General features: G+C 41.2%; 2 protein-coding genes and 1 pseudogene across 4 annotated transcripts; 1 reads left to right on the top strand and 2 right to left on the bottom strand.

The window, feature by feature from the left end:
- Nucleotides 1–1,544: 1,544 nt before the first annotated feature.
- LOC138028528 (uncharacterized) lies at nucleotides 1,545–4,485 on the bottom strand. 2 transcript variants are annotated; one of them, XM_068876112.1, is made up of 3 exons: nucleotides 3,737–4,485; nucleotides 3,024–3,407; nucleotides 1,545–2,046 (listed from the first exon to the last, which is right to left on the bottom strand). In XM_068876112.1, exons 1-3 carry the CDS (start codon nucleotides 4,182–4,184, stop codon nucleotides 1,844–1,846), a joined length of 1,035 nt encoding a protein of 344 aa, XP_068732213.1. In that variant the 5' UTR covers nucleotides 4,185–4,485; the 3' UTR covers nucleotides 1,545–1,843. The 2 variants fall into 2 exon arrangements, with proteins under 2 accessions (XP_068732213.1, XP_068732214.1); XM_068876113.1 differs by lacking the exon at nucleotides 1,545–2,046 and adding an exon at nucleotides 2,872–2,949 and having other exon boundaries at nucleotides 3,268–3,407; nucleotides 3,737–4,474.
- A 3,136-nt stretch (nucleotides 4,486–7,621) lies between these two features.
- Nucleotides 7,622–11,490, bottom strand: LOC138029303 (uncharacterized). 2 transcript variants are annotated; one of them, XM_068877025.1, is made up of 3 exons: nucleotides 11,002–11,490; nucleotides 8,754–9,173; nucleotides 7,622–8,035 (listed from the first exon to the last, which is right to left on the bottom strand). In XM_068877025.1, the coding sequence occupies exons 1-3, from the start codon at nucleotides 11,447–11,449 to the stop codon at nucleotides 7,761–7,763; spliced, it is 1,143 nt and encodes a 380-aa protein (XP_068733126.1). In that variant the 5' UTR covers nucleotides 11,450–11,490; the 3' UTR covers nucleotides 7,622–7,760. The 2 variants fall into 2 exon arrangements, with proteins under 2 accessions (XP_068733126.1, XP_068733125.1); XM_068877024.1 differs by having other exon boundaries at nucleotides 7,622–8,038.
- A 2,306-nt stretch (nucleotides 11,491–13,796) lies between these two features.
- LOC138029302 (uncharacterized) lies at nucleotides 13,797–18,539 on the top strand (annotated as a pseudogene).
- The last annotated feature ends 3,802 nt before the right edge of the window (nucleotides 18,540–22,341 follow it).

Raw genomic sequence — 22,341 nt, forward strand, 5'->3', positions numbered from 1 at the left:
TCCAGAAACTGAGGTCACTAGCACAGTCTAAAGCAAAGCCAAAACAAAACCTTATACCACAATCACTTCTTTATTAAAAAAGGATTTATTTATACTTGTCCAGCAATGCAAGCACGTACGTACGCATTATCAAGACAATAAATTGTTTAATTTTAACCAGTATTAATACCACCGATTTCCGTCTGAATCCCGATTTTTGACAGTCAATAATATCCTGTAGCGTTTTATGATAGTCGTCTATCAACGCTGTTGAGGCTGAGTCGTGAAACTTTAAACTTGCCGATTTCATTTTTTTATATTTTTGAGTAGCAATTCCTGGTTTCCTTAGTCTAGATAGAATCTTCAACCAACTGGTCAGTTTCGTGAAAAATGATACCCTATTCTAGACCCAAACGCTCTGATTTATATACCCTATGCCAGAGTAAACTGCTTGAAAACCATACCCTTCACAGCGGCACATACCTATATAGCCCATATATAGTTCCTCAAGATAGCGAAAATTTAAATCGCGGCGACTGTGTTGTCTGTGTTTGTCTCCGGAAACGTACGTTTGTTGTGATATAGACCGTTTTCACTGTCACAAAAAAAAAAGAAACTTTGAACAGACCGATGAAAAAAGCTAAGAAAATTATATGGAATAAAGACAAAGACATCCCCTAGTTTATTATTTTCTTCTTTACTTTCCTTCTTAAGACCTTTTTCGGTAAAAGGGGACCCTCGACAATTTACCCTCGACACTCGACTAAGAACCCTTGACCCTCGAAATGCTACCCTCGACTCTCGACCCTCCACAAGAAGGCAGACTCTAATATATCCAGACTATCATTACACCCAGGAAATAATTGAAATTTTGTCAAAACTGGAAATTATGCAGCAGATGCTAACACTGACCCAAAAGAAAGTACGTTAAGACCGCAATTGAATTTTTCGGGTAGTTATCTTCTCATACACTTGGTTTCTAAGTCCCACCCCCGGTATTACCAAATTTAGCAAATCCCTAATCTGGGGATCTGAGGAGGGGAGGGGAGGGGAGGGGGGGGGGGGGAAGGCAGGGAAGACCTGAAAAAATGTCCGGGGAATTTGTGGGGTTCGGAAATTGACAAAACCATCACTGACTGAACGTTGATTAGAGTTAGAGTCCATCGTTGACTGGTTGTTTCTTTTGGTCCCTTGTTTTCTGACCCAATCCCAGGAGACGCTGTAATAGCTGCCGGTACTGTCCCGATTCACAATCAGAGTGAATGTGGAGATGGCTAAAAAAATGGAATACCACCTTTTGGGGCCTATATAGCTCACGGGAAGGGAACCATGAGACTTAGGGCCAAGTCACAAGAAGAACCGGGACGAGACGCGACGAAGGCTAGGAATCTTGTGTCCTTTTCCATTTTCACCCATCCAATTAAGGACGGACCAGGAGGGGAAAAAGAAAATCGAAACAAAAGGGCCGAGGTTTCAAGAAAACCCACCAAGGGAAAGCACGGTTCTGTAAAACCTTCAATTCACTGCATGGACGCGTAGTTCAGTTCCACTGACAACTCTGAACGTTAGAAACTAAAAATGCATGTTATAACAAATCAATACAAGGCAAGCAACATAATATAAAACAACATGTCTGGGATGACAGTGTCTGTTCGTGTAAAAAATTGGAGCAAAAAACTAGTCTTTACTGAGCATATGTGGATAACCTGATTGGCAGAAGTAAGTCAAACCTTGGACTGTCGTCGTGGATAAACATATAAGAAGAAACTCAAAGACGCCTTTTGGAAGCTCTTCTAAACAAATTGTTGCAGCCGTTTCTGACTGTGGACTTACACGCACATCACCATGGGACGCGTAAATTATGTTATATCGTTGGGTTTATCTGAGGGTCAGTGGACGGTTCAGTGTAGGTTGGATACTGCTGAACGTATCCACTCTTCTTTTTCTCATAGCGTCTGCGCACAGCCACGCCAACATAAATAAATATCACTGCCATGAGTGGAACCAATATAAGGACAGCAATGAGGCCTACTGGGAATTGTAGTGGTAGCAGTGTCTTTGGCGTATCTGTGGAGAAAAGAGGGCGGTGTCATTTTGCTGGGTTTGACCTCGTAACATCATAAATTTGACAAAACAACTACTGAGTTAGATTGTGAGCGGCCAAAGCGTACAGCATCTTATTCATTCGAGGTTAGCACTGATACATGTTGTCTTCAACACACGCTACCTAAGGACGCACTCCCTTTCGTTTTCGGCGTTATTGAATCATGCAAGCTTTTGAGGACTTCAGTTCATCCGAGGTCCAAAACTAAATGGTCCTACAGCAGCCAGGACGATTTTTTGAAGACTCGCCCGTCAAATCAAGACTCACGCGCGATCATCCTGACACGTGTTGTTCACAAATCGATCATTCTAGTAACAACGTGACTTAACTTCTGCCCAGGCAGTGAAAACGTGAATCAGTGCTTCCAGCAACTGACGCGACGTGAAGGCATGTCAGTCGAAGTTAGCAAAAACCGCCATTGTTCAAGATCACCAGACTACAAAGTGGAAAAGCTCTCTTGGTTTTCAGGGCAGTAAAATCTCGGGCATTAGCACATTTTTTGTCGGCGCCTTCTTCCAAGGTGATCTGGTGACGTAATTCGGAGGACTGGGGAGGTAGATTTTAACGCCGTATCCCACAACCGCGCGCGGCCTTATTTTCGAATTAACATGGCAGAGGCGAGGTTAGATCTCGTCGGGTCTACTTGAATGTTCATTCAGTAACAGAAAATGTGGTAGACACGGAAATGATCTGTTGAGTTTTGGCGATAGAAATACTGCTGGGAGTTTGGAAACAACGCCTAAGGCCACGCGCGGTTGTGGGATAGGGCGTTAAAATTTTTCTTCCCAGTCCTCTGAATTACTTCACCAGGCCACCTTAGTTAGCTTGGATTGTTGACATTGTTCAATGTAGCATTGAAGTCTTCCCTGCAAATTAACGAATATGTTCATCAATTATCTAAAAACATGACCCACACATTCTATACAAGTTTAAAACGTACCCATATCCCAATGTCTCGCACTGGGCCACCTCTTAAGCTCACAGAAACCATTGTCTGGATTCCCGTCAGCAGGTTCAGCGCAATAACTACTAACTTCAAAACTTTCAAATGCCTTAGGGCAATTGTCACGAAGCATGTCACATTTTGACAAGCACAACGTCATCGTCGTGTTCCCTTCACAAGGAGGAGTATAGGATGAACAAATCAGTTGCTTAAGAGTCACTTCGCACTTTGGGTTGCTCACCATCTGGACCGCTTTGTTTAAGGCTGTACTTAGATTCTGCTGGAACTCTGATTGACTAATGCTTGGTATAAATGTACGAGATCCCTTCAATGACTCTTGATTACAGATTTGACTTGACACATTCTGGTTACAGTGCGGAACTGTTGATGAGAAAGAGCGAAGAAAGAAGTGTGAAAATAATCGGGATAATAGAAATAGCCGGATCTCCTTTCCAGATTTACTACAGTATCCAAAGCGAAGACATTCCACTTTCATAGAAAACTTAGGAAAAGGTTGACATATAGAGTTCTCAAGAGGACTCACGCCCGAAGACGGGTTAGCAGAAAAAATTGATAGTTCATACTGAAATATTGCTTGTTTCGGCCGCTTCCGTCGACGTTTTTGCTTTTAACACTTCATGCTAATTGTTCACCTTCGAGGTAACCGCAGGGTGACAGCTACAGTAAACCTACGTTAATTACATACTTACCGAAGGGAGCCTCGGCGATAAAACCGTTTGGTTTGAAGCACGTAGGGTCTGTCTTATTCGTCCGTAACAAACCACACAACGCCTTCAACCAATTTAATCCAGCCAAGTTCATTTTAGCGCCACAGTCGTGGACAAATGCCTCACAAACATCGCGGCAGGGAAGCAGCAGTTTGGCCTCTTTTTCTTGGCATCGTGGTACGTACAGCGAACAAAGCATAAAATTTGTGTATTTTGAACAATCCTCTAGTTTCGCGGTGATGTTTTTCATAATCTCTGAATATCCATACCCATCATCTGCGAGGTAAACACTTGTTGAAGTGAAGTTTTCTCTTCTGCAGCCAGGAAACCTTTCCTTGTTAACTTCTCGACATTGTGGAAGACTTCGAGATCGCGACACTTGTGTTATTGCCAACACAGCCGCAAAGTATGCAGCGAATTGCAGCTTCATGCTTTCTCGAAAAAATACTGATTCTGTAGTTTCTTCCAGTAATTATCTTACAAAGTCCTTCGAGGTCCTTCAAGAACTGTCAATAGTCAGTTGTCAGAATCTGATGGAGGTTCTTGCCGTTGAAACAGTTTAATTATTGCGTGACAAGAGATATGTATTCAATTCTCCAGACGGTTCTTATGATCTTTTGCCCTTTTGATATTGGAAATGCAAATTCGTCCCAAACACATCGCGAACAGAAAATTTAGAATTCCTGTCCAAGAAGCCATCATGGCCGCTCTGAGGGCCGCCTTGAGTGTTTAGTCAGTAAACAAATTTCTTGGCCACTTACAAACTCTGTGGGGGGAGGGGGCGGGGGGGGGGGGGTTGATGGGACTTAAACACAGTTACGGACAAGCAAATGGCCCCCATTTACGCGGATTATGCAGGGGCACCCAACGATAGTCTTCGGTGAAATATGTGTTCGGAAGAGTCAAACTGCTCTAACAATTTCGGTTCTACGTTGCCAAACAGCTACAGACTTGTTTACTAAAACATCACCTGAAAGATGCGCAACCAGGGAAAAGTAGTCCCTTAAGTTTTCGGAAGGGATATTCGTGCAATTTTTTGGCACTTAAAAATATCACCTTTGTAGTTTCGGATGAGCAAATGGGTCGGTTGGAAGTTCTTAGAAGTTAACGCTCACCTAGCAATTTGTGAAATGGGGATATCATTCCCTAAAATTTTCTGACACTTCAATTTTCAGCTAAGATATCCGAACAGATCAAATTATTTTAAATGATACAAAAAAAAATTTTTTAGACAGGCTTTATACACTACAAGGAGCCTAAATATGTCTCTCAAAGGCTTTTGGCTTAAATTGCTCGATGGGTGCCCTTGGAAATATTGACGAATCGCCGATTTGGTGATTCCAGAACTCTTTCTCACGCCCACTGTTCGGGATGGATCGCCGTTTTTTAATATCCATTTTGCCGAACATCTCAGTACCCTTCGAAATCAGCTTCAGTATGCATTTTATCCCTGGTCTGCACTCCGCAGTCTACACTGACTGGTATTGTTAAATATTAGACAGTTTGGTCTTACGGTCATTGCAAGAAAGGCTTTAAACTTATGGATTGTTTAATGTAGCACGCAAGTACTGAGGTCATTTTAGCGGTGATTTTACAGATTTTTCCAGTGTTGCAAAACAGTGGAACGTCCTTCCAGGATCTATCAAAACATCTAATTTTCCTAGATTTAAAGAGACAAATATTCTACATTCTTTTTATAATGATTTCGTAATAAAATATAAGGTCACCTTTTTTCTTTACTTTTCTGTTTTGCATTATAGCTCCTTTTTCCTCCAAAAAAGGTTAGCTTTACATTAAAGGCCCTCCTTCAACCGACAGGCTTTTCGACGGTTAATTTTTTAATGGAAATTCGCATTGCTTATCGTAGCGATCTAATTGGATGAGTGGGCCCTTTGCAGCTTTGTGATCACATGGCACAAAAATCGCCATACTGGAAGGCAAATTGCGCATTGGGACATATAAAACAAAAAGTTAATCCAAATTTTCTTTGTTTTAGACATCCCAGTGGGCAATTTGCGTTCCAGTATGGCAGTTTTTGTACCATGTGATCACAAGCTGCAGAAGGCCTATTTCAGCTTTGTGCCATGCCTGTCGGTGGAAGGTGGGCCTTTAAGCTACTCTTTAATTCGAAGCACGAAGTAAATAAATTCACTGGAGGCGGTACCCTTAGACACTGCACTTGAGTGCTGTTCTGCGAGGTTGAACCCCGGAGAACTCGCCCACCGGATTATCTGTGACCAGCTTTCAATACACAAGGGTGTATGAAAGAAAAATTTCCGGCCCTATACACCCTTTTAATAAGTCTAATATATTCCGTTTTCCGCTAATGACGTCGAACTCTTGCTTTCAAATTTTATTTAGAAATGTACAAAGGCCTAAAACTTTTCCGATTTCTTTTCTTGCTTGAAGCGTTTGTACATCTCTGGATAAATTTTTAAAGCATGAGTTTGACGTCATTAGCGGAAAACGGCATATATTAGACTTATTAAAAGGGTGTATAGGCTACATTTGACAGTCCCCTTGAGTTCTGCCCGGCGTCTTAACCAATTCAGAGATTTCTGGCGATATATATTTAGAGGGGCTATGTCACGCAAAATGATTTAATTTCGTGACAACCAAAATGCCCAAAAAGTAGAATGAAACATTGCAATAACCACTTAAAACTGTCAAACAACATAAAAGAAAGAGAAGCATGGGGACATAAACTGAAAAGATTGAAAAGGATTGCATTTAGGTAATCTTGAAAATATTTTGGCCCGACGTTTTTCGAGTTTATTGAAAACTGAGCCTGGATAAAGGTCGTTTTTGCACAGAATCATCTTGTTTGTGTTGTAACGATAATGTTATCAGTAAAGGAATTCCACATTACCATTTTCGAGTTATACATTCGTGAGAAAGGAAATATTTCCCATTAACACCCAAAAATAACGTGACATAGCCCCTTGAAGTGTGCAGTCACTGCGTCTGACTTCATTTTGGAGACATTAAGCAGCATGCGCACGCAAGGAGCACAGGAAGGGCAATGTTATCTCCCGCTTGAAAGAAGAATTCAAATCGGACCTTACCAAAAGATACTTGGTTTCCTGTGTTGGAAATAAGCTGTACAAGAAACCATGAAATTTTAGAAGTTTGAGACTGGAACAATGTTCTTTGAAACTTCGAATCATACTGTAAATATCATTATTTTTTAGTGCGGGAAACCATCAAGAGCAATAAGATTTGTGCAAAGAATTCCTATCAATGATACCATCTCATTGTTCTTGAATTTGATTTGTCTATCCTATTACCAGATGAGTGTTTTGTGTATTCTCGGGAAAAAGTACGTATGGTACTAAGTTATGGTATGAGTTACGCGAAGTGGTCCAAGTGTCTCGTTGGGGAGAATTTCAAACTTGCCAGGGAATTCGAACATTTTATCAGTTCGTTTCCCGTTTGATGAAAATAGAGTTCACTGGATGATAAGCACTGACAATTAAAGGATAAAAGCGATGACAGACAATCAACAATATAAAAAAATTGTCATGAGAGTGAATGAAGAAACGGACAAATCATCAAAAGACTGATCAGGATAGTAGATAAACTAACTAAAATTGTAGTAGGATAACTCTTAGTGCCTGTGAACATACGTAAGCTGTGACTCGGTCACAGCTTACGTCATGTGATGCCACAAAGAGATGACTGAGAGATGTCACCGTAGTATCCCCCTAATTGGCTTGCATTGTACCAATAAACCTGCACTATCCACCCCAGCGCAAACAGGGGCATCAACACAAAATGTTACCAGACCAGAAGCACCTCATTAGCGTCTTAATTGACATTCCAATTTCCTCTGATATTCCTTTACACGTTACCAATACAACCTGGTTCCCAGGGTGGTCTCCGAGTTGACGATAGAGACCCTGAGAACGAGGTTGGGTACCAATATCATGAAATATCACCCCTCCCCGGCGAACGTAGAACCCCGGCGTACCTACATCACTGAAAAACAAAGCACCACACTTAAGTCTTAACTCAGTGACACTGTTAAAGTAGTTTGTCCTGATTCGTTTACATGATGTAGATATCCCAGCGCTATCCTTCCTTGTGTATCAAGACCCTGTCTCTTAACGAAAGTAAGAACAGTCGCAATACCAATGATTAACATCGTTGTGACAACGAAAAATACGATGATTCCGATCGATGATGTGGGAACTTCGGCGAGTGGAACGGGACTCAAGTCGTAGGAAACGCTGGAAGGTGCCGAAGACGAAGAAATAGTTGTTGGTGTGGTTGGAACAGGTGCTGCTGAAAACAAGAAAGCAACTTTAGTAAAGTTTGTAAAATTCATTAATAATTCATGAGGGTGCAAACCAATCCCAGCACAGTATTCAGATCACATGTACACAACTGTAAACCCCAATACAAATCAACTGAATTATTAAACAGTAGAATTAACTTTTGATACAAACTCCTGCTCAGCTAATTAGTATTCATTAACTTTTGATACAGATCTCTACTGATTAAAATAACAATACTTTGCATTCAATTTAATGTATTCATTTCATAAGCAGGATAAAATATGAGCGGGAGATCTGTATGGACGTTTACGATGGCTCGACATTGTAAACGCCCATACAGATCTCCCGCTCATATTTTATCTACTACTTAAAGATCGATAACTCTTTATCTAAAATTGATGTGGAAAATAGTCATAGGTTGCAGTTGTTTGCCAGCCACCTCGACTCGTTTCAGTTGTGTGTGCCATCTACTGTCTTGTTGTGTGTGTGAGTCAAAAACAATCACTGAAATCATTCACTAAGGTGTTTTACAAACATTTTCTGATTTGATGTTAACCGGCCATGCATACAAAGTGACAAAAGTTGTTCAGTTCTTGCGGGTGACTCTTTGTCAGAGGTTGCGATCAGTTTGCAAGCAACCTCGGCTTGTGAACCAATCAGTGTTACAAACATTTTCTGTTCATGATACATATGAACTAAGGGTTTATGGTGTCTGAAGTTACCTGTGCGAACATGTTCTGGGCGAGAAGGCCATCGAACTGCCGTCGGCCATTTTGTAAGTTTACAGAATCCTTTCAAGTCACTTTTTTCATTTGCCAATTGTTCACAGTAAGCGTGGTCGCCAAAATGTTCCTTATAGACCTCTGGGCATTTCCTTTTCACGTCTTCGCAATCGCGCTTGCACACTGTGCGGAGAACAATGTCCTCTTTATCCTCAGGGAAACACGGCGGAGCAAACTCAGCGCAGTATATCTTTTTAAGCGTTGACAAACAAAGGGCCGAATTATTTTGGAATGTCTTCAATTTCCGTCTTAGCACATTTTCCAGGATAAACTGCATCTGTTGGCCTTGAGTTGTATGAGAATAACCAAGATAAGAACAAGAAGACATTTGAAGCTTGGTACAGTTCTGTAAAACAGGAACTGAAAAAGAGGTCGATAAAACTGTTAACTTAAAATGAATTCGAATCAGGCAGGTCACGCAGTGGAAATTCTTGAATACGTGGGCATTTTTTCACTTTTTTATCTACTAAATATATAAGTCCCAGTATCAATTTATGGTTTGCTAAAATTTATTTCCCGTGCTTATTTATGAACGATTGTTTTCTACTACACTGTTTCGAATAATTTTTTTTCGTGACTTTCTTGCCCCCTTCCCCCCACCCTTTCTTCAAAAATTAAACGTGCCTTTTCCAATGTTGTAATAAATGTCACGGTGATGACCTTAAATCTGTAGTAAGGTGATCTACATGAATGTTGTAGTGAAATGCAGTTGAAAAATAATTTTAATCATATGAAAAACACGCCCAGAACCTGTTGCTTGTTGCCATGTTGGCCAAGCCACAGCAAAAATGCAAGAAAAAGATCTCCTTTGTCAATAACCGTACATTGTGATTAATAGATAAAACGCCTTTTGGAGAACATTAGATTGTCTTCGTATTGAAGCATATAGATAGAACAAAATTAAACTCAGTTACATGGCCTTTATCAAACGTTTTTCTGTGCTTTTAGTTTCACAGGTGTGCTTTTACTGCAGCGCGGATCAAACATAACAAGACGAGGAGGAGCCTTTAACTTCACTAGTAACGCTGGACCACATATTACAGCCTCCAATAATGCTGGAACTCATTTTACAGGCTTAAATCTTTGAAAAGCTGAGTGAAATTTGGAGCAGGCCTGCTGAGATTCTCATGCGGAGCGCTGGCAAGCGGCGGTGAGCGAGCGATAAATATTAGGGAGCTTAACCACCACGCCTACATATCTATTTCCTAAAACTGACAATAAACAATACAGTCTTAATCGTTACGCGCTTTTTCCACTTGCAAGCTATTGTTTTCTTTTCTTCCATGCAAATATTCTACCTCTTTGGCACCTGCTCAGGGAATAAAAGACGGAAATCAAAGTCTCGAGATGGATTTCTGTTTGTAAAGCTGTAAACAGTTAAAGCGTAAACTCACACGCCCCCGTATTGAACAAATATAAAGCACTTTCGCGTCCCGTTAAAAACTACGAAAATTTCTTAATTAACGACAGCATCTTTTTCTTAGTGTTTTTAACAACACATGGCCGCAAGTTAACATAATAACTTGTTTCTGTTTTCAGATTTGCGGGGATGTGGAAATGGTTTGCTTTATAGCTTTTGAAGTGACCCATGGTGTCAGAGGTACTTTTTTTTTCCGAAGGCCTAAGAGGGTGCTTCACGAGTTGGAGGCAATGACCGAGTCCTTGGTCATTGTCTCCAACTTGCGTAGCACCCTCTCAGACCTTTGAAAAAAAATCCTCTGGCTCCCAGGGTACTGAAAATTTTTCGGGGAAAATCGATTTTCAAGTCCATAAAAAAACTCCGTCCTCTTGTATTGTACTCAAATTTAAATCATCAGCTGTTGTTTCGTGTTATTTGTCTGTCGAAAACGCACAACGAGAAACGTTTCCTGTATACTCACAATTTAATTCTTCTGCATTACAATCTACAACACTCGACTCAACTCAACAATTCGCTCAGGGAAAAACTGATCGGGCAATGTACATTATCAAACAATCACGCAATTCTTAGGTGGTGTTAAATTATCGTCAATCATCAAGGTAATTAAATGAATTCTTGCAGTTTCCGAGATTGTCTTATAAAACTAGTCATAATTAATAGCCTTTCATGTGTAACGAAAACTATTTTGAATCTGCGTCTATCCGCAAAATTGTCGATTTCAGTGTTAAAAATGTTATGATATAAACAAGTTTCTTCATCTTCACTTACTTGATGTGTCACGAGGTTTGTAATCTGTCGGTTCAAAGCACTCGCTTTTTGACGAAGGCAGTAACGGGCAAAGACCTTTTACCCACTCGAGTTTTTCAAATTCAACTTTGGGTTCGCAGTCCCTGACGAAGTCCTCACATATCCATCTGCACGGCAATATAGGGCCATAGCGCTCTTCCACGCATTTAGGAACAAACATCGCACACATTATAGTGTCTAGATGTTCTGAGCACTGTTCAAATTGTTTCGTATCTCGTTCCAGATGATTTCCAATGATACTCTCTTGAATGGTGAGCTTTTCCGGAAAACGGGCCGTGTAGTTGTAGCCAAGTTTAATGCACCTTTGAAATAAGGAAAGTTTTAATCGGTGGCATATATTTGTAGAAACACCGTTGGGTAGAAAAACCAGAACGGACAGAAAAAGCGGCCCTACTAGTGCGGCTTTCATCGCCGCGTTGAGAACTCTTCTGAATCTGGTGCCAAGTTGCTGGTAGCCACGTGCGTCGAAGTAACTTGATTACTTTTGTTTGGTGATTTTCTTTGGTCACCAATTGTGGAATGAGTCGCCTAGGAGACAGATATTAGACCAATCACACCGAAGCACGATAACGAAGTTGTAACAGCTTAAACCTTGGAGTGGACGTCAAATTTTGGACTAAGGATTTATGTCTTTTTCTGAAGTATCGCTTTTAACGTCCTTGTTAGATAGATAGATAGAGAGATAGATCGATAGATAATCTTTATTTAAACACGATCAATTCATCAACCCATAAAAATACATATCACAATACACTAAAATATTTAAAATTCAAACTGTATACTATAAACTAAAAGCTGTTTTCCGTGATTGCCGTGCGTTAGACGTTTAAATACCCCCAGAGACTCTGTGGTCCTTATATCGCATGGTAGACTGTTCCATAATGTGGCGCCATTGTAGCTAAAGCTTTCTCGGTAATAATTAGTGCGCGGTAATGGAACATGAGAGTCCCTGAGGTCATAAACAGAGTCACGCCACGTAAACTTTGAACACAGATACTCTGGATCTAGCCCGTGTAGACATCTAAACACCATGGTGGCTTTATGAATTTCCTGCTGGCGTGCAAGATTTTTCCACCCTAAAAACTCGAGTAGCTCGGTTGCATCAGCATCATAGATAGAGAATGTCAACAAACGGGCTGCTCTATTCTGCAATTTCTGCAGTTTGTCTCGTAGCGTTTTCCCACAGTTACCCCAAACAATGTCACAGTAATCAAAGTGAGGTTTTACTAAAGCTTGGTAAATGAGATGTTCAAGTTTTTGATGTGATTTCCGCGTCATCGAGGCAGCGAAAAGTCGTGTAAGTGCAACAATCAATTTTTGGGAAAATTTGTTCACTTCGCTCACAAAAAGCAATCGATGACGGACATAGTGTTGACAGAGGATGACTTATATGCCATCTGATAAAAACGTGTTTTGTACTGGCCAAGCACAAGTCAACTCCAGTTTGGCATGGAAGATGTTCTATTTATTAACAAGTCTCACATTATGAGAATGGCACATAAAAGCCCATATTTGTTATAGCTTTTTTACCAAGACGGAAAGTACTTTTTTAGGGATTATTTTAGCAAATTGGAGACAGTCCAGAAACACTTCTAGAGGTGATAATGATTAAAGTTGAGTGCGATCATGCAGAACCGTCACTCACGAAGCAGTTCTCCTGCGTTGTTCAAGTTTCTACGCGCTTACTCAGGTTAACAAAATTTCTATCATATTATGGCAACCTGGACGTGGACATTCAGTCAAACTCGACCCCAGATCAGAGCTCTTCTCTGTGACGAGAATGCTAAGCTTTAAAACTGAGCTATTAACCCAGCTAGGAGTTGGTCACGTATTTCCATGCATTTCCGCAGTTGAAATATATATAAAACAAATCATATATCCTGCATCATTTATTGAAGTTTTATTTTATCCGATGAAGAAGCCTTTTGAAAAGAACTGACAGTATCTATTGAATTTCATGAAGGCACGTTTCTACTGACCAATCAGGTCAAAGACCAAAGTAGTTATACGATTCGCCGACACAACACAAATCACTTGACTCAGAGGACGACTTCCTTTCAGTCCTCGTCAGGACTTCTCTCAACCGACCGATCTTACTTTATTGGGTTTTCAAGAACAAATTTTTGTTCATGGCTCTAGAGGAATATTTGTGAAATTTGCTCAGCAATAAATGAACAAACGAACTGACGGACGGACGAAGGAACGAAGGAAGCGAAAAACATCTCTGAATGAGGAAAGATCCTCGGGCTACTGGTACCCAGGAGCGTCTGTGGACCTTGGTTTATTGAAGCAAAAACTTAAAATTTGGAAATACTTTACAAAGGTCAAACTAATCAGTCAGTTTAACGAGTTGCTTTGGGGCTAAATTTTGTTGTAACGGAAAAATTATCCTTTTAAGATATCCAAAACCTGGCGTTTGTGGAAGCCAAGTGAATAAAATCGACTCTACGTTGTCGAATTGCGATATTGTATACTGACGTTCAACTGTTTGGTTTCCCTGAGGTAATCATTACTACACATCACGGTTGACTTCGTAATATGAACTGAAGTTAATTTGCAATGAGGAAAACTTGCAACGACCACTCCGCTTCGGATTTAAGGAAAGTACACGGCAACTGAGTTCATATTAGGTTGTTTAATTAACGTTCTTGTTCCAGGGACACGAGAGCGAAATAATCAGCATTAATTAGGATATGACTTCAGCCCCAAATAAACAACCTAAATGACAAATATCACTGCTAACCACATCACTTAATCGGAACAAAAGGGTCAGCAAACTGAAGCGGACAATTTTGTCAAAGTCACGAATTTATAATCAATGTTGCGCGCTTAAACTGAACACACGGAGACAAGAACTTGACTGCAGTTCTTGCGAAACAAACCTGAACCGAGTTAATTCGATCATGATCCATTTCTTTTTCAGTTTCTTTCTTTTGTTCTTTTGCGGTCTGAACGCCGATGTTTTTGCAGGATTCACTGGGTCTTTACGGAAGCACTCGCGTTATGCTCGCTCAACTGGCCAATGCAAAAACTTCGTGGAAGGACCTTTCCGTTTTTGCTCTGCGGCTGGTTATAACGAAACGTTTCAATTCCCTCCAGGCTTGACAAAAGGAAAGATGGAATACGTAGCGAAAGAACTTCAGTCTTCAATTTACCGGATACTTGATGGCTGCGCAAACGAATCGTCAGCATGGACAATGGCTTGTTCATTTTTCGTTCCACAGTGCTCTAAAGGACAAGAACGTGTTCTGCCTTGCAAACGAGTTTGTAGCGAGTTTTTGAAAAAGTGTGAGAAAAGACTACCTAATTTTATTCTGGAATATTCAATCCCACTTTGTCACGTGCTTCCTGACAAGAAAGCAAGCAGTGGAAAATGTCATGAACCGCCCAACTTCAGAACAAATGACAGCATCAAAGGTTTATGTAGTTTTTATCAACAGAATCTTTTTATAGAACTTTAATGTGACTCTCTTAAGTGCACATTAAAACGACAAAACGAACGCAAAATATCTCTTACGTAAGCAACTCCAGGTTACGCGTAAGTCGTTTGATAAAGTTGATGAGTTTAAAATAACGATTATACAATAGTTCTCACTGAGATTTCCAGAGTTTGAAAGGGCAAGCGGATTGGGTTGGATATCGATATTTAGGATTACGTTATTATTTTCCATTTCTTCAACTGTTTCTCTTTGTGTTTGACTGTAGGACCCCTGGATCGAAATTGTTCAAAATTGATTTTTCCCGCCTGTAAGACTCTTGGTGTGTCCAACTACACTCTTGTATCTGAAGATCATCAAAAGAGATTTTACAAATTCGCATACGATAAAGAGTACAAAGAGGGAGAACTGGAGACAGATTTTCCGCGGCGACTTCGAATGAACCTGAAGAAATACCCCAAGTGCCAAAAAACATAAAGAGGCTGTTTTGTGGAGAGTATATGCCGCCATGTTTCGCGGATGAATTTGAACTCAAAGGTCATGGATATTACACTATCTGTCAGTCTGTTTGTGATCAGATTACCAAGGACTGTCCGGGGTTTTTCAGGTCAGTTTATCCTTGTTAGTAGACCTTGTGTAAGGCTCAATAAGCGAATCTTTGCTGACGTCATTGTTTGCATTTTGTCTTAATAACATACGAGTTTGCTGACAGAAGGCATCATGTTATTTACAAATTGACTTCAAAAGGTAAAAGAACGTGTTTTGTAGTTCAATATCCAATTTTAAGCCTTTCGGCTTTGATAACAGGTGAGTTATTAGCCATCAAAAACCGATAAATTCTTGGGTGACAAAAGAGCTAATGGGCCCCAACATTCTTTGTAAAATTTCGAGTTTTCAAAGCGTCATTACTCAGAGATTATCCGGTAAATAGGCCATTTCCGAGTTCAAGCCTGCCTCATCTTCAAAGCGAGTCTAAGTGCGAATTTTTTGTTATGAAAATTAGTTTTCATTCATAAATTACCATTACAAAAAAACTTCGCACTTAGACTCGCTTTGAAAAGGAGGCAGACATGAACTCGGAAATGGCCTATTGCGCTCAAAGTCTCGGAGGTAGCTCATTATGCAATGCACTTTCAATATTGGGTTAATAGATAAGAAAACGATGGGCAATAAGGCAAAAAATGTAAAGAAGAATAATAAGGCAAAAATGTAAACAAAGATTCCCCTGTGTACAGATACTGATAACTTCATACCATATAATTTTCAGGAATGATTTTCCAGATGCTGAATATTGCAGTACTTCGGGGAATGAAACCACATCTCATGGGTTCTGTAGGCGAAGTGGTTGGCCATCTCCTTTCCTCTGGGCTCGGTACTTTGTAGGTAAGTTCACCCAAACGCCGGTAACGTCCTAATGATATTCCAGGAATGGTAATGTAGTAATGTAAAATGATTAGATGTGACTCACAAAACCTAAGCCTCAAACAGCAACGGATATTAGGTACCTGGCGTTGTCTTGAACATCACGGTGATTGCTCGCTACACAATTAGCATTCTAAAAAAATATTTTCAGGATTTTATCGGTGTTCGACATGCTGTCAACTGGAACAAACTGAAACAATCACTTTCTTTTACTCCGGTTGCCATTGAGTTAGTTTGCGCGGGTCAGTTTAACGGTAGCCTGCGTAGCAAGCGTTTCCGTGCTGTTTCGGAGCAAAGGCCGCGCGAAAAATGGCGCGAGGGGGAGCAAAGGCCGCGCGAAAAATGGCGCGAGTAAGCGGGGAGGGGGTTTCCTTCCTTCCCCTCCCCCTCCCCCCTCTTTCATTTTTTGCCTCTCGTTTCATTTCTCGCGCGGCCAAAACCGAGAATCTCGTTCCTCGGTCTTTCTTTGCTCCGAAACAGCACGGAAACGCTTGCTACGCAGGCTAGTTTAACGGTCAAACGGAGTTATTCATTTAGTCCAGCAGTCATTCATTCGGGTCCATATAGACCTAATTTAGGCTTCTAGGAAAAATTCGAGAAGAAAATAAGTCCAGAAAGCTGCTGGCCGCAAAGGAAGGTTACAAGAAGTGCTCTCGACCTTCCCTTCCAGGGTTTTCTGCAGGTTCTCCGCCAGCTTTTCGTTCCTCAATAAAAATCAGCACGTAAACTCAAGTCCTTTCCTTTGCCATTGAAAGATGTTGCTGACCCGAACGTTTTGTTGAGACCGTGTCATGAAAGCGTATGTTGTCCTCCAGTGGCCAACATTGCAACATGCCTGCTTAATTTACCGCAAGACAACGCTCGAGACACCGCACTCACTGTACTACAAAAGTTCGACTATCATCTTTTTTGTCTGCTTTTTCGATAATAAACACTAACTTTTTCGGGTAAAACGCAGAAAATTGAAATTGAAATTGAAATTGACGTTTCGGCTGAGCTAGTGACAGCATTCATCAGCTTTACACCATTTCCGCTGACTTCTAGTAGTACGTCGTGTTTTCTTTCTCTGCTTGCCTTGTCGAGCAGCACGTAGCCATTTACACCTGTTAAGGGCAGAAGATGGCAACTAAAATATCCTGTCATTCTATTATTTCCGATTTTTGGCCGAAGTCTCAAGCTCGGTATGGAAAGCATGTCCCGCTCCCAGTCGCACGTAAGCCCCGCACCGAGCCTTCGTGGCTCGCCTTAGGCTGTGTATTTGCGATATCACAGTCCGGTAAGTTCAATCGAATCGGTAAGCCATTGTTGACTTACTGTCTCAAACAATCTGGCCCGGGTTGCTCGAAGAATTGTTAGCGCTAACCAGCGTTAAATACCATGGAAACCTATAGGTTTTGATACCTCTTAACCAACGGTTGGCGCGAACCAGGCTTCGAGCAACCCGTCCCCACATGGTTTCAATCCTTAACTGCTAGTGATCCAATTAATATCTTTCAGCGCCCACAGTGACCCCAAGCCAGGAGCCAAGCGTTCCGGCAACAACTCCCGAACCTACGGCGGTCAAAGGGGGCATAATTGCAGTCGCGGTTGTGGTAACCTTCCTCTTAGTAGCCGTCGGAATTGGGGGCGCCATCTGGTGGAAATGGTGGCGTGCTCCGGGTCAGTCTGCGTACAAAAGGCAAGAAGACGATGTAGCGCCTTTGGAACAAAACATAGAGATTTGAAAAACAACATGGATGAACTTAGCCAGTAACTCGGTAGAATTTGTTACGCAGCGTAGTGTTGGGTGCCGAACCGTTCCTTGAGATCAGTGGCTCCATCTGACTATGACTACCACTATAGGACGTTTTCGACCGACTTCTTGAGACACCAATAACAACAGAGAAATGTACGACTTCAGGTGGATAAACAAAAGAAGCTAACGAGAGAATTTGTTTTCGTCCACCAACACTGATGGCGGGGATGAAGTCATTTGAAAACGTTCCGAGGCTATACTTTAGACAAACTAGGTTTCCTTTTTTTAAAAAGGTCATTTAGAATCCCTAAAGTATAAAGAAGTGTAATTAAGAAGAAAAAAAAAAACAGAACGAGTTCTGGTAGTTATAGACAAATGGTCGCAGCTATTAGAGTTACCATTCGAAAAGAATCAACGTAGCATTGTATGTGATGTTTCTCTCAGCCGAGGTCCAAATATTAGTCATGACAAATAAGTGAGATCGCTTCAGCCTTTACTGAGAGACTACTGACGGATCTCATTAGTACTTTTCAAATTTTCTTCGGAAATCATTCGCAAGAGATAAATGAATTCATCTCATTGTGGTCCGTCTTTTCGTAATCTCGTTATCAGTTAGTTGTGCGTGAATATGTTATAATTAAGAAAAAAGACACGAGGTTGGTACTGACCTCCAGTCCATGGACTATCGTGATAAACTACAACTATGGACCAGTGAATGGACTTCTTTCTTAGGTACACGGCGGACTACAGAAAAAGCATAAAATCCTGCTTGCAGTCCGTGAGGACCGCATAAATGAAAGTCGGTTTCTTTCTTCTTTTTCCTTTTTTCTTTCTCTTGAGTGGCCAGTCGATGACTACACGGTCTAATAAATACAGCGCATCAGTGGGACTTAAAAAACATAAAACTCAAGTTCCTTTCCTTTACCAGTGAAAGATGTTGATGACCCGTACATTTTGTTGAGACCGTGTCATGAAAGAGGAGAGGGGGCATTTCTGTTCCATTTTATTCTGTCCAAGATTGTAGTTCAATGGTAAATTGACGCGACTGGTGCAAAGTGTTTCGCAAAATCTGCGGCTTTGGACGTTGCTTTGTATGGTGCGTCCTACTGAGTATGCGCGGGTTTTGCATTTGGATTCTCTCTGTAGCTTGTTTGAACAATGTTTTATTGAGTTTCTCAGTTTCCTTTCTGTGATCGGTGCATCAACTGCAGGATGTCGCGTAAGCCTATTGAACAGTCCCTTTGAAATCTGCAGAGCAGCTGGCTATTACAGCACTAGAGGCTCGATGAATCATTCAAAAGAAAATCCGCGCAGTTTTTAACAATCGTTGTAAAAACATATTTCAACATTTCAATACTTAGCCTGGCGGCCGCCTTGGAATCTTCCCTCGCGGTTCCGAAGGAAAGCGCGTTTCTCCTTGCAGGAGAGTGTGTGGAGAATTCCTAAAAACGTGTACGAATTCTGGAGATGCTTACTATGAAGTTCTCATGGATATCGTTCTTGGTTGGTGTCTGGGTCTCCCGGACGAAGACCAATCGGGCGATAATTGTTTTGAGCCGCCTAACATCACCTCGAACGACAGCCTGGCATTAAGACGATGATTCATTGACAAGGCTAAATGGAAATGGAGGAATTACCGAAGTTTTCACAAGGGTTTTTTTTTTACAATCACTGTTGCCAAGTTTGAAAACATTATCAATTCGAATGGTAAAAAGCAGAGGTTCAGTCGCTACACCTTGGTTTTATAGCATATACTAACCGCTGACTACACTGGCTTTGACACTATTTTGTTAATCAACAATTGTTGAAGCGTGTGTCATCTACTTTGTGCACTTTCCGCAGTTCGACAAATGGAAACTTGTTGAACGGAATGGATGTTGCCTCTATTATCGTTCAAGTTCGTTTAATGATTTACTTCAGCATTCAACAAAACAAATGATAAACATGACACATAGTTTAACATTTGTTGATCAACAAATGTCATCTCAACAAAGTCATGAGCAACCCCAAACAGGGTCCGTTGAAAGCTTGATCAAAACAATGAACAAACTGTGGTGATAAACATATTATAATGCATTTTAACTTGACGTTTCGTATGATACAAAATAAATCTTCAGAAGTGACGGTTGAACAATTTTTAAAGAAATTATTTTTGTGTAAAACTTTGAGAGAGATACTAGTAAATAGATTAAGAACAATGCTCTCACAGAGCCATTACCGGTCACAACATCTAGTGGGACGGACGTATACAAAACATGGACCCCAGGTCCATGGATCACCACTGTGGACCCGGTCCATGGACCCCTTCATGGACCCGGTCAATGGACCACCCCTGTGGACCACCCCTCATTTTGTAAAGTTACAAGCAGAGAAATCTTGGGACGAAAGAGAGAAGCGATACACGCACTTATCTGGACAATTTAAGCTGGAGCCCATGACTACGATCTATGTCACGGCATTTAACATCTATATAGACTACGATCTATACAGACTACCTTTTCCGCAAAAAAAATAATAAATAAAAACACCCAGTTATGACATCAAGTTGCTGCTCTCATTCTTAACAGTGCGCCCAACCTTTGTTGCTGTTGTTCGCTTATCACGTTTATGGGCTACTGATTTAAGCAATTGTCTCTTATAGACACCTATATACCATTCATTTCAAATTGGTGGCTCCAAAGGGATTCGTCTATAACCCGCACTTAAAATATACATTCATTTCGTTCATCGAGTCCTTCACCGAAACAAACGAGCCCATCAAATTGACCAGTGCGCCCAACCGTCCTCACATCGCAGGGGTCATGGGTTCCACCTGAATTTTTCAGGTGTCTATAAGACTGAGACAAGTGCTGAAATTGTCCAGATAAGTGCAAGGACCACTTCGCTCTCTCTCTCTTAAAGATTTTTCTCACAAAATGAGGGGTGGTCCACAGGGGTGGTCCATGGACCGGGTCCATGAAGGGGTCCATGAAGGGGTCCATGGACCGGGTCCACAGGGGTAGTTCATGGACCTGGGGTCTATGTTTTGTATACGTCCTAGTGGGACCACTTTGAAGTCTCGGCAAATGGACGATCTGGTTTACACTGTAAAATAAAGAAACCGCTCACTAATACGCGACCTTAAACCAACGTTAAACAAAAAACGAACGGAGTAGGGGAATTGCAGGGATCGAGTCAGATGTATGAAAGGGATGTACCGTTCCCCGGCTTTTTTTCGAACAATTTTCTGCTTCCGTCATTATCGTCACCATCATCATACCATCGTTTCTATTATTTTGTTTTGTTTTTAGATCCTCTTGACCGTGGATGCCAAAAGTTGATCTCTACAGCTTGTAGTAAATTTGGGATTTACAACTACACAATCGTCTCGGAGTCGGTACAGAAGAAACTTTAAAAGCAGCTTTACAACAGACACTACAACGAAGATAATTTGCAACAACTGCTTCCAAATATATCAGAGGCTGCGTTGGCCCGAAGTATCCTAAGTGTAGCAAAAACATAGAAAAGCTGTTCTGTGGAGAAATATTGCCTCCCTGTTTCCCTCACGAACCAAAAACCTGCTTTTAAAAGACCCTTTGTCGGTCGGTTTGCAATGAAATTGACGCAGATTGCCCAGGGTGCTTCAGGTAAATACCGGACATTGTCTTGGTCAGAGGTCTGCATTATCACACCTCCCCAGCCACCTGGACTCAGTTTAAAAACGTTTGCGTGAAAAATTTCAGGTAATTATGTGCACCGCTATTTTGTAAGCGTCACAAAGTGTCCCCAACTTCAACATCACTCATGACGTCACGACCGCCATGTTGGTGCCCCTAAACAAAGAAAAGGCGGCCATGTTGGTGCCCCGACCAAATCCTCCGGGAATTTAACTCTATTATTATGCAAACGCTTCCTTTTGTTTTCGTTGAAAAACATGGCTGTTGATCACGTGACTGAAAACCAGGAATAGGCCTTTTGCAACAAACGATCACATGGTACAAAATCCGCCATGCTGGAGGGCAAGCTCATTATTATTCCCCCACCTGACTGGTTCAGGTCTCTTTGTTTTAATGTCCCAGTGGGGAAATAATACTGAGCTTGCCCTCCAGCATGGCGGATTTTGTACCTGTGATCGTTTAGGTTTAGTTTATTTCATTTGCGCTTGTTGGATATGAGGTGATTATAGTCAACTCGGAGCCACGCGCCTCGTTGAATATTTATCATTTCATATGCAACGCGCGCTCTTTGAATACTCATTAATTATAGTACGTGGACTCGTTGATCGATTGCAGATGATCAGGAAATCGTTATTTTTTCAGTAAGCGGGACTTCGAAACGAACTGTCTATCGACTCTTACTCAGCTACAAACTCAACATTTTTGACAGAAACGATGGGCAATTGGTCCGTGTAACCACAGAAAAGTACCATTTGTAGACGTTGTTTTTGCTTGACGTTGCTGCAACCATGTTTGCAGGAGTAAAACGATGTTGGCGAAGTAAGCTGACCTCTATTTTATGCAAATTCTTCCTTTCTCCCGTTTTACGAATGTAACAGCCGATGGCTTGAGCGACAAACCTCCCAAATAACTTGAAAAGGTTGAAAATAACAAACAGCACTTTAAGAGGCTAAAAAATATACTAAATATAATAAAAACATGTTTATTGATTCTCCCGATAAGGGAGTTCTTAGGCCCAATTCGGCTCAGGACATCGGGGTGAAAGCATCAT

The sequence above is a fragment of the Montipora capricornis genome, chromosome 13 (genome assembly GCF_036669925.1).
Source record: "Montipora capricornis isolate CH-2021 chromosome 13, ASM3666992v2, whole genome shotgun sequence".
NCBI classification, from domain to species: domain Eukaryota; kingdom Metazoa; phylum Cnidaria; class Anthozoa; order Scleractinia; family Acroporidae; genus Montipora; species Montipora capricornis.

Bases quoted from the DNA above. Each gene is read 5' to 3' on its own strand.
- LOC138029303 (XM_068877024.1), bottom strand. From the start codon at position 11,449: ATGAAAGCCGCACTAGTAGGGCCGCTTTTTCTGTCCGTTCTGGTTTTT. The intron at 9,174-11,001 runs GTAAGTGAAGAT...CCTCTTTTTCAG, and splicing joins CAAACCTCGTGACACATCAA to TTCCTGTTTTACAGAACTGT. The intron at 8,039-8,753 runs GTAACTTCAGAC...TCTTGTTTTCAG, and splicing joins CCCAGAACATGTTCGCACAG to CAGCACCTGTTCCAACCACA.
- LOC138028528 (XM_068876112.1), bottom strand. From the start codon at position 4,184: ATGAAGCTGCAATTCGCTGCATACTTTGCGGCTGTGTTGGCAATAACA. The intron at 3,408-3,736 runs GTAAGTATGTAA...TCTCATCAACAG, and splicing joins TATCGCCGAGGCTCCCTTCG to TTCCGCACTGTAACCAGAAT. The intron at 2,047-3,023 runs GTACGTTTTAAA...TTTTCTCCACAG, and splicing joins TGCGAGACATTGGGATATGG to ATACGCCAAAGACACTGCTA.